The sequence below is a fragment of the Lutra lutra genome, chromosome 16 (assembly GCF_902655055.1).
Source record: "Lutra lutra chromosome 16, mLutLut1.2, whole genome shotgun sequence".
Taxonomy (NCBI): Eukaryota; Metazoa; Chordata; class Mammalia; order Carnivora; family Mustelidae; genus Lutra; species Lutra lutra.
The window spans coordinates 23,685,551-23,699,363 of NC_062293.1; the positions used below are offsets into that span (position 1 = coordinate 23,685,551).

At 53.5% G+C, this 13,813-nt stretch overlaps 2 protein-coding genes across 2 annotated transcripts; one reads left to right on the plus strand and one right to left on the minus strand.

Moving 5' to 3' along the window:
• Positions 1–1,987: 1,987 nt before the first annotated feature.
• Positions 1,988–8,352, minus strand: MRPL10 (mitochondrial ribosomal protein L10). Its single transcript, XM_047708575.1, has 5 exons — positions 8,261–8,352; positions 5,552–5,721; positions 4,542–4,706; positions 4,146–4,290; positions 1,988–2,930 (listed from the first exon to the last, which is right to left on the minus strand). Exons 1-5 carry the CDS (start codon positions 8,310–8,312, stop codon positions 2,674–2,676), a joined length of 789 nt encoding a protein of 262 aa, XP_047564531.1. The 5' UTR covers positions 8,313–8,352; the 3' UTR covers positions 1,988–2,673.
• Positions 8,353–8,447: 95 nt separating this feature from the next.
• On the plus strand, positions 8,448–13,416 carry LRRC46 (leucine rich repeat containing 46). The gene is made up of 8 exons (XM_047708576.1): positions 8,448–8,798; positions 8,897–9,002; positions 10,317–10,425; positions 11,399–11,445; positions 11,729–11,838; positions 12,027–12,096; positions 12,415–12,563; positions 12,887–13,416. Exons 1-8 carry the CDS (start codon positions 8,786–8,788, stop codon positions 13,252–13,254), a joined length of 972 nt encoding a protein of 323 aa, XP_047564532.1. The 5' UTR covers positions 8,448–8,785; the 3' UTR covers positions 13,255–13,416.
• The last annotated feature ends 397 nt before the right edge of the window (positions 13,417–13,813 follow it).

Here is a 13,813-nt window from a genome sequence, read left to right on the forward strand (position 1 = left end):
CCGGATCTCCCCACCTCCCCCTCCCCGGCCCCTCCTCTGCCAAGCTCCGGGCGGCCGCTCAGCTCTGCCCCCCTGCTCCTGGGAGGACTCAGGGCTGAACGGACTCCCCAGCACCAAGGTAGCTTGGGAGTGGGGGCAGAGTCCCCACTGGGCGCCATTCCAGACAGATCACGGAGGACTAGGGAGCTGCTGGCCTCAGGCCAGCGTTGGTAAAGGGTTTACTCGGACTAGGATGGCCTTGACCCCAGTTAGTACCCAAGGCCATTTCCTTATTAACCACCCCCCTCTCCTTTTACATCTGAAAATAGACTGCAAAATTTGGAGGCAGCAAAGGTATCAGGTTGACGGGAAGGGATGGATGCCCCTGGGGGACCACAGTAGACAGTGCCAACAGCACAGTCAGCAGCGCAGCCACGGCTCAGAGGGCCAGGCAGCGGCCCCCACCGAGGCCGTTATTGTGGGTGATGCCCCACCGGGGTGGGGGGTGGGAACCACTGTGGCTGGAGGCACCTATACGCGTAACACAAAATCCCCAACTTGCAGTCCTTGGACCAGGAGCAAGCCTGCAGCAGTGACCAGGTGGCTGTTAGGGAGGGCTGGCTGGAGCCAGCTCAGGGACCCCCGGCCTCCCTCTCTGAGCACCTCTGTTGTGCTGGAGTACTGTGTCCAGCTCAGTACTGGATTCTAACTAAAAATCAACTCTTGGGGCGCGTGGGTGGCTCAGTGGGTTAAACCTCTATCTTCGGCTCAGTTCATGATCTCAGGGTCCTGGGATGGAGCCCTGCATGGGGCTCTCTGCTCAGCAGGGACCCTGCTTCCCCCTCTCTCTCTCTGCCTGCCTCTCTGTCTACTTTTGATCTCTCTGTGTCAAATAAATAAATTAAATCATTTAAAAAAAAAAACCTCTTAAGAAATATCTAAACCTGGGGCACCTGGGTGACCTAGTCGGTTAAGCGTCCTCGGACTCTCTTCCGCTCGGGGTCTGGAGATCAAGCCCCACAGAGGGCTCCGGCTCAGCGCAAAATCTGCTTGAGGTTCTCTCTGTCCCTCTGTTCCTTCCCCTACTCTCGTGCATGCACTCTTAATAAAGTCTTTTTTAAAAAGTTCTAACCCTCGTTAAAATGAATGCAAAATGGACTCACAGCTTTAAGCAGTGAGGCTGCTTTCTGGGAAGTGAGTTTTTAATGGCAGGGCCTCAGGCATCACCAGCAGGTGAAGGGTGCAGTGAGGGTTCTTTGGTCCAGAAGGGATAAGGGCCGCCACCTCCCCCCAGGCCTCGGTTTACCCTACAGGATCTTACACATTTCTCGGGAGATGCCTGTTTTCTCAGCCATTCAGAGCCTCAGCATGGCTCCTGCTGCCCCAGGAGGGCATTGCTGGCACCCAGCAGGTGTCTGAGAGTCAGGGAGGGCATTGGGCAGCACTGGCCAGAACAGCTCTGACATCCACGAGCCTCGGGAGCCTTTTAATTCGCTTCGGATTGATCAAGCATCCCTGGGGCATACAATACCGAGCTGGGAACTGTGGGAAATCGGTCCCAGACCAGGCCACAGAAGAGAACACAGCCAGAGAGGCTGTGGCACAGCCCCAGATCCAGGAGGAAAGCACTACAGCCACCTTCCCTATTCCAATCAAGGACAAGGGCAGGCTTCTAGTTAAACATTCTAATTCATTAGGAACTTTTGGTTCTCCAAGATTGGGGTGAGGCCTTCCATTAAGAGCCTCCAGACCCCCTCATTAATACAGAATTCTGGTTTGGCCCAGCTGTTGTTCAGAATCACCTGGATCATGCTGGCTAATGGGCAAAGCTGGCAGCCGCCTTCAAAAGGACAAACATGTAAGAGATGCCATGTGGGATTGATCCAGGGAGGCAGGGGACCTGGACATGGAAAAAGGAAGGATTTTCTAGGAGGGGAAGTGAGAATCAGAGGTGGCCGTGAGAATGTCTACACGGAGGATAAGCTCACACACAGCAAAACAGAGGAAGTAAAATGCATTTCATTTTATCATCAACAAGTGCTCCCAACCTTTCCATAATGTGACACACCCCGAGGGTGGAGAATTAACACTCAGGCACACCCCGGACCCTAATGAGGAAGCTCGAGGGCAGAAATCCAGGGAACAGTCTTCTGAGCAGAGAGAGAACCTAGTTCAAGTCCCTGTTCGGCCTCTTATTAGCTGCATGACCTTGGGAAGACTACTGAACTTCTCTGTGAAATGGGTGTGATATGGAGACATTGTGAGAAGAACTGAGGTGTGTCAAGCGGTGAGCACAGAACCTGGCTCTCAGCACAAGCACCGAGGGGGAACCAATCCAGCACAGCGCACCGTCGAGGGGATAGGCCAGGAGACACGTGCAGCAAGGGACATGGAGGCAGAGTGCAACTTCCTCGTCTGTTCAGCTTCTCTGCCCAGGGCCCGGAGAGCTGAAAGCCTGTTCCTGTTAGGTCCCAGAGTGGGAATACTGGAGACAAGGACAGTGATTCAGAGCCTCTATTCGGAAATGGGATGTCTCTGCATCCCCGCGTGGCCCTGTGTCTGGGAAGTCGGGCTCAGCGAAGTCAGGTCACAAACGCCACTCCCCACCCCAAGTGCTTCCACACCTCTGATGGATGAGGGCACGGCCCACAGGGGCAGAGTGTGTTTATGGGTGGGCCGGGTACAACAGGCTGACTAGGAGTTTGGAATAGGGTCAGGAGAAGTGGGCTGCCCGCCGGCCGGCGCCACAGAGTCCCCGGCCTGTTGCTGTCTGATGTACTGGTCCAGCAGGGCCATCAGCTGGAAGGACTGGTGCTGAAGCAAGAGGTGGGTCTGAGCCATGTGGAAGGTGAGCCCTCCTACCAGCTCGCCCTGTACCAGGGCCAGGCTCGGAAGCTGGGAGTAGTTGATGAAGCCTTGTCTGCTGAGGATGGCGTCATCGATGCAGCCACCTGGAAGAACACAGGGTCAGCCAAGCACCACGAACGCCTCTCTCCTCTGAAAACAGCGATCGAGGTCCCAACGCATGCTCTGTTGCCCTTCTCCACCTCCCAGCCCTCCCCGAATCTGGTTCCCATGCCTGCCCTGCCCAATTCCCCCTCTGTCGGGGACTGATCCCCTCCCTTCCTTCCTAACTCTTCCCTAGAAAACCCTGACATAGGACATCCACCTGGCCCAACTGCCACTAAGTCATGGTTTCCTAAACTTTCTTAAAGAACCACAGGGCGTGGGGTGCCTGGGTGGCTCAATGGGTTAAGCCTCTGCCTTCAGCTCAGGCCATGGTCTTGGGGTCCTGGGATCAAGCCCCGCATTGGGCTCTCTGCTCCGCGGGGAGCCTGCTTCCCCTCTCTCTCAGCCTACTTGTGATCTCTCTCTGTCAAATAAATAAATAAAATCTTAAGGAAAAAAAAAAAAAGAACCACAGGGGATGTGTTAGCGGGGTAGGGGGTGGTCCACGGAGACCTATAAAACCAGTCTTCTCTATAAAAGAACCATCTCTGGGGATCCCCAGCATCAGGGGAGTCTGGGAAACATTGCTCCCTGCCCTTCGGTGTCCCTTACCTGGGGGGGTTTAAGTATCACCGTCTGTGTGGCTTTCTGTACCCCACTGCTAGACTCAAGGTGTCTGAACTTCCTCTCCCTGCAGAGGCCTCTCTGCTTTCCCTCCTCTTCTCCCCAGGGCAGAAATGATGCTGGACTGGGGGCGCCTGGGTGGCTCAGGCGGTTAAGATCCGACTCTTGGTTTTGCCTCAGGTTATGCTCTCAGCTCCTCCAGCCCTGCATGGGACTCCCTGCTCAGCATGGAGTCTGCTTCTCTCCTTCCCCACCTCCCTCTGCCCCTGCCCCTCACCCGCCCCCTGCCTGAACTCTGTCTCTCCCTAAAATAAATAAATATAAAAAAGAAAGAAAGAAGGGAGGGAGAGATGGAGGGAGGGAGGGAGGAAGGAAGGATGGATAGACGCAGAGTAGTGAGCCAACACAGGTTCCGGAAGGACACACGTAGCGCTCAACAAATGGTGCTACTGACTCAGGCCCCATCTGTGAGTGATGGCCCCCCACAAGGATGGCCACAGTTCTACCCACGTGTACTTAGCAGATGGCATCAGGCCGTAGTAGCACCCACTCCCCTTCACCCCCATCCTCAACCCACAAGGGTGCTTGCTCACCTAGCAGTGGCAGGAAGGGCACACTCTTCAAGACTCGTACCATCTCCTTGACCTTGGGCTCCTCACTGACCAGCAAGAAGTTGTGCCCCACAAAGAGGGGCAGCAGGTTTTGGTACTTGGAATCCTCTAGGAAGGGCTTCAGAACCTGGAACAGCAGGATAAACGGCTTCCTGGGGACAAGTGGGAGGAAAAGGCTGCCCACCCCAGTCACACGCCAAGTCAGGCTGTGGGTGCAAGCTGACAGTCTCCTCGGCCCCCAGCCACAGTGCAGGCACCAGACTGGAGGGTTGCTTGGGGCTGGGGGCGTTGAACACTTCCGATCTGGGAAGGGGCCCTGCAGTCCCAGTTGGCAGAGGTGGGGGAGCAGGGTGCCCGCACCAGAGGGCTGCTCCTTACCTGGTTGGGGAAGACCTTCAACAGGATCTTGTGCTTCCGCAGCCGGTGCCGTATGAGCAGCTTGTCCTCTGCGCTCAGAGCCACATTCTGGCAAATAGCTATCATTCGGTTCTCTCGGAAAACCGTGTCTATCTCCCGACGGAGGAGGCGGATCAGGCCTGTCTCCTGTAGTCAGGAAAAGATGACCCAGGGCACGTCAGCTGCCCTTCTCCTTGTCCCCCTTTCTCCCCAGGGGAACGGGTGCTGGGACCCCCAGGGATGCCCAAACGGGGGTAGTATCGGTGTTCAGGAGGAGGGTTGGGGCCCTGCCTCTCAGGACATGCTTCCCCTCCCATTCTGCCCTTCATTTTTGTCAGATAACCACAGTCTTTAGAGCAGTGTTGTCACACCTGACAAAGCTCGTCCCCATGACCTGGTCACTGGTCTGATCCAGTCAACATTTGACAATAATGTGGTCAAAATTACTTTCTCTCTCTGATGCTGCATTCATGTTGAATCAATTCACCAATTATAAACATAAGATAACTCTTTTGGAGTGTTAATTCAGAACCGAGGACAAGACTTCATTTTCTGAAGACAGCGTTTCTCAAAATTGACAGCATGTGGGCCTGACAACAAACATAAAGGTACAAATTCCCCTGGTCTTTCTGCTCTTTTTAAGGACAAAAAAGTTCCTCCCATTCCTCTAGGAAAACACAGAAGCTTCAAGTCCTTTCAAGACAAGAGAGATACTCTACCCTATCTCCACCTGCTTGCATAACTTTCACACAATTTGGGGGAGACAAGTAAAGAATGAAGGAAATCCAGGAAGCCCATCCAATCCATAGAGCCCAAAATGCCAAGCAGATTCAAGCGCACATTTCATTTTAAAACATCTGGCCCACGGGGTCAAAGAGGGGAAGTAGTGATGTGGAGGGGTAGGTCCTGGAGAGCTACTTCATTATGGCGTCAGAGACAAGGTCACATCAATCCACCATCCCAGCACAAAGGACGGGCAGTGTCCTCCTTACCTCCGGTGGGGGACTGGGAGGACACGGTAGGCATCTTGGGTTGATAGTGGGTTTTGGGGGGATATACTCTGTCACAGCCATCAGCTTCTGCCGCTGGAAGTGCATCACACGACGATGGCGGGTAACAGCCTTAGAGCCATAGCGGATGGTCTGGAGGGTGGGCAGCCGACCTAGGAGGGGAAATGGCAACGCTGTGACGTGCAGCTTCTGGGAGTCCTTAGTCAGTCTCAGATGGAGAAAAAGCCCACCCCTGAGCAAGACAACCATGGCTCACAGAGCTAGCCCCAACACAAGAGAGGGACAAGGAATTGTCCGCTAGGAATTCTAAATCCCCCAAACTTCCCTTCTCTTTTTTTTTTTTTTTAAAGATTTTATTTATTTATTTGAGAGAGAGACAGTGAGAGAGAGCATGAGCAAGGAGAAGGTCAGAGAGAGAAGCAGACTCCCTGTGGAGCTGGGAGCCCGATGCGGGACTTGATCCCGGACTCCAGGATCATGACCTGAGCCGAAGGCAGTCGTCCAACCAACTGAGCCACCCAGGCGCCCTTCCCTTCTCTTTAATGAGTGACCTGAGGTCAAATGTTTGAAACTTTGAGGCTCCCATTTCTCCAGCTCTTCTATATGTACAGAGATGGGGGGAGGAGGGAAATGAGAACAAGGGAGAAAGTATATTTGAACACATTAAAAAAGGGGGGAGAGGATTGAGCAAATTTTTTTCCTATTTTTTTTAAGATTTTATTTCTTTCTTTGAGAGAATGTGATGGAAAACAGAGAGCAGGGGTGGAGAGGCAGAGGGCGAAGGAGAAGCAGACTCCCCACTGAGCAGGCAGCCTGACACATGGCTCGATCCCAAGACCCCGGGATCATGACCTGAGCTGAAGGCAGATGCTTAACCCACTGAGCCACCCAGGCCTCCTGCAAATTTTTCTTAAATAGCCAAATAGTAAATCTTTAAAGTTAAAGAACCATACAGTCTGCAACTACTACTCAACCGTGCCATTGTATCATGAAAACAACCCTAAACAATATGACTTAAGCAGAAGTGGCTGTATTCTAATAAAACTTTATTTATAAAACACGGTGACCAGTCCTGCCACAATATGGCAACCCCTGGTTTAAGCCAACCGTTCTCAAGGTGTGCTCCCTTTACTCAGCCAGCAACATCAGCATCTCCTGGTAACTGGTTAGCAACATAAGTTCTCACGGCCTGTCCTGGTCCTCCTGAATCAGAAACACTGGAGGGGAGCCCAGCAAACAGTGGTTCTAATAAGACTCCAAGTGTTACGGATACACGCTGAAGTCCAAAACCACTGCTCTAGAACTGCTCTGAAGCCTTCGCCCATGAATGGAAGCAAGAGGGAAAAGAAGTTACACGGCTCTCACAGTTCTCCCAAACAAGCCTCCCCTTCCCTTGTTCTTGTTTACAGGCTTCGCTGGAGAGCACGCCTCAGAAGATAAGGGAGCCACTTGAAAGCTGTAAGCCTAACTGACCCCTTCATCTTCAATGAAAGGACCCAGGCTAGCGCTTCCCACTTTCAGCCCTTCCCAAGTTTGGGATGGGGTCTCAGGGAAAGGGTCAGCTAGAAGGTGGCTGTAATAGAGAGCATGGAGGTTTGCTGGGGTGATAGGTTTTATTGCCAGTAGCCACAAAAACCTAAGTTAAGAACACAGGTTTTGGATCAGATGAACCAGATTTTTTTTTTTTTTTTTAAGAGAAAGAGGTGTGTGTGTGGCGGGGGGGGTGTCAGAGCCAAAGCAAGAACGCCAAGCAGGCTCCAAGCTCAGCAGCACCGAGCCTGAAATGGACTCAGTCTGACCACCCTGAGATCATGACCCAAGCTAAAACCAAGAGCTGGATGCTTAAATCTACTGAGCCACCCAGGCGCCCCCCAGATGGAATCAGATTTTAATCTCTTCTGCCACTTTCTAGCTGTGACCTTGACCAGTCACTCAGCTGCTCTAAACTTGAAATTCTTCACCTGTAAAGAGGAGATAATCATGACTTCTTCATGACATGCTTTAAGATTTAAATGAGATAATACATGTAAATCATCTACCACTGTGCCTGGCCTATATTATGTGAGTGAAATCATTCATTAAACAAATGTCTACTGCATGCCTAATGCCAGGCACCACGCCACCTGCCGGCTATGCTGAATGAACATAAGGGTTCTGCCTTTACGGAGTGTGAAGTCTAAAACAGGAAATAACACATAAACAAACGCAAAATTACAGACTGAGGGGTGAAAGGGGTCCATAAACAGACTGCAAAATACACATTTTAACAATGGAAACCTGCTTTGCAGAAGGTGGCCAGGGCAGGCCTAAGCAGGTGACGTTTAGGCCGAGACCGTGAAAAGGTGGCACAGCGCCAAGGTCTGGGCGAGCAGTGGTTCAAGCAAAGGAAACTGGAGGCGAGCAGGAGCTGGGTGGTGGATTACAGAAACCCTGAGAAGGAAGGGGGCCTCTGGAGGAGGGAAGAAATACTGTGGTTGTCGCTGACATTGTTGCTGCGCTGCTGTTACTACTAGTGTCTGCAGCCACAGGGAATTAGACGGAGAAAGGAGACCAGCGATCTAGATGGGCTCAGGGGTCATCGGGAGCTGTCTGGAGTAAGAGATTGTGGGAGAGGATCAGTAGTGGAGGAGGGGAGACAGAACTAGAGAGCGCCGTCCGGAACGCGCCATGAGGACCTGGGCCGCTCCTTACCCGCCCGGGGCAGGAGACCCCCGCGCAGCATCCCAGACACGGCCGCAGCCATCTCCACCGGAAGCACAGACGGGAGCCGAGAGGGACAGAAGGAGCTAAGGATTGTGGGAAGTCCTGAAACCGGAAACAGCCCGCGAATCCGCCGGCTGGAGCACTAATCCGCATGCGCTGAGCCGCGGCGAGCCCGCCCCACTGACGCGCAACCGGGCGTCCAGTCTCCTAGCAACGACGCTTAGAATCTGGGGCACAGCTCTTTTCTTTTGATCCGCACCCGCCACTCTCTACCCACAATCCCCCAGTTTTACTAGCCCATTTGCACCCGTCAAACTCCAGAGTCCCCGCCTCGATTTACTTTTGTCTTCTACTGCACCTCATGAATTGGCTCTCAATCAACCACTTTCCCTTGTCCCTCGAGTCTCCGAGCTTCTCCCTCCTCACACCATCCTGGGTTCCGCCACCTCTGTGGCTATCCAAGTTGGTCGGCTTCCCTTCGTCCTAAGCCCATGCCAGGCCAGTAGCCTTTAAATGATGCCCGGAGGTGAGTAGGGGATGGGGTGGTGAGTAGAAGATTCGGATAACAGTACGGTCGGGCTTCCAAGAATAAGAAACGTAACAATTGGACTCATCTTTTCACAGCTAAGCTTGCCCAGAGTCCAGAGGAAGGGGGCGTCTGCATTACTGAAGCCCTTATCACCAAGCGGAACTTGACGTTCCCTGAAGATGAGGATCTGTCAGAGAAGATGTGAGTGCCAGGGGGAGGAGGTGGTGGACGATTGAAACACACAGGATGACCAGTCCCCTGAGCTGTACCGGTTTGTTAACTCATCTTTATCCCTCTCTCTACTTACTCTATGCATTCAATCAGTGGTCATGACCAATTGATTTTGCCTCCTTAAACATTATTCTATTCCTTTTCTTTTTTCTTTTTTTTTTTAAACCATGCCCACTGAACTGCCTTAAATAAGGCTCTTAGGCCATCACCTCTCAACAAACTCCTAATTAGTTTCCCCTGCCCCCGGGCTTGGATCCCTGTACTGTTACCAAAGTGATCCTTTTAAATGATAAATCTGATCAGGCACACCTTGATGGAACTTTCCTTGCTCTCTAGTACTTCCAGAATAAAATCCAAATGCCTTAGCATGAGTTGAGCTCTACTCCCTTTTTAGCCTTATTTCTTGCCGTTCTCCACTATTCCTCTAAGACCTGACATTCTCACACCTTAGCGCCTTACTTCTCAGATTGGTGCTGAGCAACATAACCTGGGAGGTTGTTAGTAATGACTCTGGCCCACCCCAGACCTACTTAACCGGAAACTGCATTTTAACAAAAATTCCAAGGGACTCATTTAACTCACATTAAAGTTGGAGAAAGCCTGGATTAGCACACACTGTTCCCTCTGTTTGACATGCCTTCTCCTCATCCCCTTCTAACCTTCCCAGCCAACTCCCACTTACATCACCTCCTCCAGGAAGCATTCCCTGTCCCCCAATTCAGGAGTCCGTGCACAGTTCAGGCACTCCTTTGGTCCCTTGGACTTGTGTCTGTCATCCACTTGTCATAGATGTTTGGCCTGCTTCTCGAATAGTGATGGGCAGGGACTCTCATTTGTCTCTAGTGGGCACTCAGTAAATATTATGGGATGAATGAATGAGTGAATGGAAAAAAGGTCCTTCCATGGACCACTCAAAAGGGAAGTAAGGAAGGATCCTCCTTCCGAGTTGTCTCATCTCTGCCCCGGTCCCTGCTTCCACTGTCCACGCTGGTTCAAGAAAGTCTTCCCTTCCCTCTGAGTCTCTCCAGGAACCATAAGCTGCTATCACCCATTTCCTGGTCCAAGGGCCTTCTACTCCTCTCACCCTCTGATCCTTCCCAGTGCTTCTGACCAAGATCCAGGACTCCAGTTTCATGGTTTCATGATGGGGACACCGCCTCATGAGTTCCTGACATCTCATCAAAGGCACTTATCTTGAAACTCCTTTCCTCCCCCTCCCATCTTCCCTGCTGAGATAACACGGAAGTGGCATTCCATTACAACACCTGCTGACCGTTCTTCCAGGTTTCACACTCTGGCTGAACTGCAGACTGTCCGCCTGGATCGGGAGGGGATTACCACTATCGGGAATCTTGAGGGCCTCCAGAACCTTCACAGCCTTTATCTGCAAGCGGTAACTTCTTGCCTCCTGCCCTTCCTCCCCCTTCATCCTCTGTGGACCAAGTCTGTTTAATCCAAAAACAACCAATCAGGTCACCTTGCCCATTCCCTGCCATTCAGGGAAGCAGACCTTCATTGAAACTGTTCCCAGATGGGGTGCCTGGTTGGCTTATCTGTGGAGCATGCAACTCTTGATCTCAGGATTGTAAGTTCAAGCCCCACATTAGGTGTAGAGATTACTTAGAAGGAAGGAAGGAAGGAAAGAAAGAAAGAAAGAAAAGGAAGGAAGGAAGAAGAGGAAGGAAGGAAGGAGGGAAGGGGAAGAAAAGAAGGAAGGAACTGTTCCCAGATGAATCAGGAATTCTCTTAAGTTGAAAGACCAATCCTCCCTGAAGAGATCCTAAGCAAGCTCTTGAATCACTGGTCTTTTGTCAGACAACTTCTCTGGGTCTTAAAGTTCTTTTTGGTATCTACCCTATCATGTTATGGCTCGAGCCCATTTCCTGTTTTGTAGAAGTGGAAGAGGGAACCAGAAGATTCCTCTGCATCCTTCAGAACCTTGAAGGCTGTTTTGTTGTCGGTGGTGGTGGTGGTGGTTGACTGAGTTTCAGGGTCCTCCGGGTTGACTATACCCCGTTCCTTTCATCTTTCCCCGCAGGAACTTTACAAATCAAAGTCACGTGTGCCCATTACTCCCTGTGTGTACCTAAGCGACCGCTCAGGCCTCCACTACTGCCCCAAGGCCCCTTGGTCTCCTTCTTGACTTCCAGGCCCCTCTGTGGTTGTGGGCTGAGCAGTGTATACTTTAATGAAGCATAACCAGCCCCCAAGTTGACCCCCCTTGACCATCCACCCAGAGAAAGCAAATCATCCCCGGGTAGCGAGAACCAGTTCAGGGGCAGGGGGTCATTCCCAGAGCGCCAGTTCGCCAGCTGCAACAGGGGACAGGGTCTACCCAGTTTCCCCAACTCGTTTGCTTTCTGCAGAATAAGATCCAGCGGATTGAGAACCTTGCCTGTGTCCCCTCCTTGCGGTACGTGGTGTCAGGGCTCAGGACTGGGGGAGAGGGAGAGAGTGGGGAGAGGGGGAGACCCGGCCATGCCCCAGAGAATTGGTCCAGACTTCTCCAAGCTTAATGTCTTGTCCACCGAGGACCCAACAAGCCCTGCTCTGCTTCCCCCACCCAGGGGGCCACAAGTCCCCACTCATCATCAGGCTGCTCAGCCAGGGCACCCCGGGCGCCTGGTGTCCTCCTCCCTTCCACCCATGGTTCCATGATGCAGCTCTGTCTTTGCATCCCTTCCTTCCCCCCGCAGCTTCCTGTCTCTGGCAGGAAACCAAATCAAGCAGGTGGAAAACCTCCGTGACCTCCCACATCTCCAGTTTCTGGACCTTTCTGAGAACCTGATAGAAACACTGAAGCTGGGTAGGAAGGCCCTGGCCCCAGCTCATGGGATAAGCCTTGTGTGGGCCCCCCCTTCTCCGCTACCATCTCCCCAAGCTTGCATTGGCAGCACAGCCTCTGGGGGTCTGGGGAGGCTGTACAAAGAGACAGAGGCTTTGGGCCAGGAGAGGTGTAGGACACCCTTGTTCCCTTCTCCCTGGTGCACACAGATGAGTTCCCTCAGAGCCTTCTCATCCTCAACCTGACCGGAAACAGCTGCACCAACCAGAATGGATACAGGTGAGGAGGACATGAGGGCAGGAAGAAATGGGGGGTGGCCGAGCTCCTCTTCCTACCTCCACGCAGGCCCCCTCTCAGCCTGCAAACCCGGGGTCACCACCACCCCAGCTCAAGTGGGATGCTTTTTCTCTCCCATCCCGAGGTCCACATGGAGCCAGCCCTTAGCTTTTCAGGACTGACCACAGGCCCATCTCCCCGCCTGTGAACACTAGCCCTCCCAGTGTGGTTGCTGCGGCTTGAGTCTGCATTTCCTCCCAGGCTCCCCACCCATGGGTGCTCTCCCGGGATGGGGGGTCCTCTGCTCTTTCTGCCCTACAGGGGGCTTGTCACAGAAGCCCTGCCATTGCTCCTGGACCTGGACAAGCAGCCTGTGTTAGAGCGCTGGGCCTCGGATGAGGAGGAGAAAGCCTCAGACGACGAGGAGGAGGAGTTCCCGGAGCTGAGCAGCCCGTTCTGCACAGAGCGAGGTGGTCCTGCCTTCCAAGGCTTGCACCCTCTCTAGAACTCTCCTCTGCCCTGTGGGGCACTGGGGCAGCTAAGGTGGCAGTGACAGCTAGGGAGGCAGCCCCAAGCCAGAGCGGTATCTGGGTCGGAGAGAGACAGTCCCGCCAGGGCCAGGCGTCAGTCTGGGGTGCAAGTGACGTGTCCTCCCCACCCCAACCCCAGGCCCCTCCTCCCAGGGATGGCAGCAGGTTAGTCCGCTCCGGGGGTCAGCCAGAGACCTCCCTGCCAACGGCCTTCCTGCCAAGCCCAGGGCTCCTTCTACCACCTACCGTCTTATCCCTCCCAGACTTCCTCCAGGAGCTGGAGCAGGAGATGGACAGACACAAAGAGCGCAGACAGCAGGCAGCCCTGAATGAGCACCTTCAGAGGATGGAGACGAAGCCCGCCCTCACTGACCTCCCCCTGCTGCCTGGGGGGCCCGTGGCTAAGGACAGCAGTCCCTCTGTCACCCCCAGCCAAGAGAAGGAGACACCCCTCAAGCCCGCCTCCTTGCCACAAGCCCCCTCTGCCACCAAGAAACCCTGCCCTCTGGTTTCCAGCCAGCAAAGCACTGTCCAGGCAAAGAAGGGGACCAAAGCAGCCACAGGTCCCAAGGCCTCTGTGTCCAGGGCCCCCAGCACAACCAAAACTGTGACCAAAAGAATCAAGAAGTGAAGGGCAGCCCGGCCCTACCAGCAATTCCACAGGAACAAGGAAGGGGGAAGAAAAGGGCATGGGTGGGGCCTCCCCTCCTCCTCAGACCCCTCACCTGTGACAGAAGGCTCCCCCAGTAAAATGTCACCCAGCCCTGAGTATGTCTTTCATGTCATTGGGGGGCATCAAGAAGTCAAGGCAGTGGGAAGGAGTCACAGAAATACAGAACCCAACTCTACTGAACGCGTTTCTGGACATTTCAGGAACCACCCAAAGAACTGGCCCACCTCAGGTCCCCACCTGGCTGCCTGGGCCCTGAGCAGGCCTCACGGTGTGGAAGATGCCATCTTCCAGAGGGCACAGCTCACTGCCATCCTCAGGGTGTGCCCTCCAAGGTTCAAGCCAAGGACCAAAAACCCGTGGTCCTCATTCTCCTTAAACATTAGCCCCATAGTGTGCCAGGCACATTCTCTTGGGCATACCCACTCACACACCTGGGGAGACCACCTCTCCTCACAGGCCCCTGCCACAACCTCCCCCATCGAGTCCCCATCCCCCAAGAGAAGAATGTGCTGCCCAG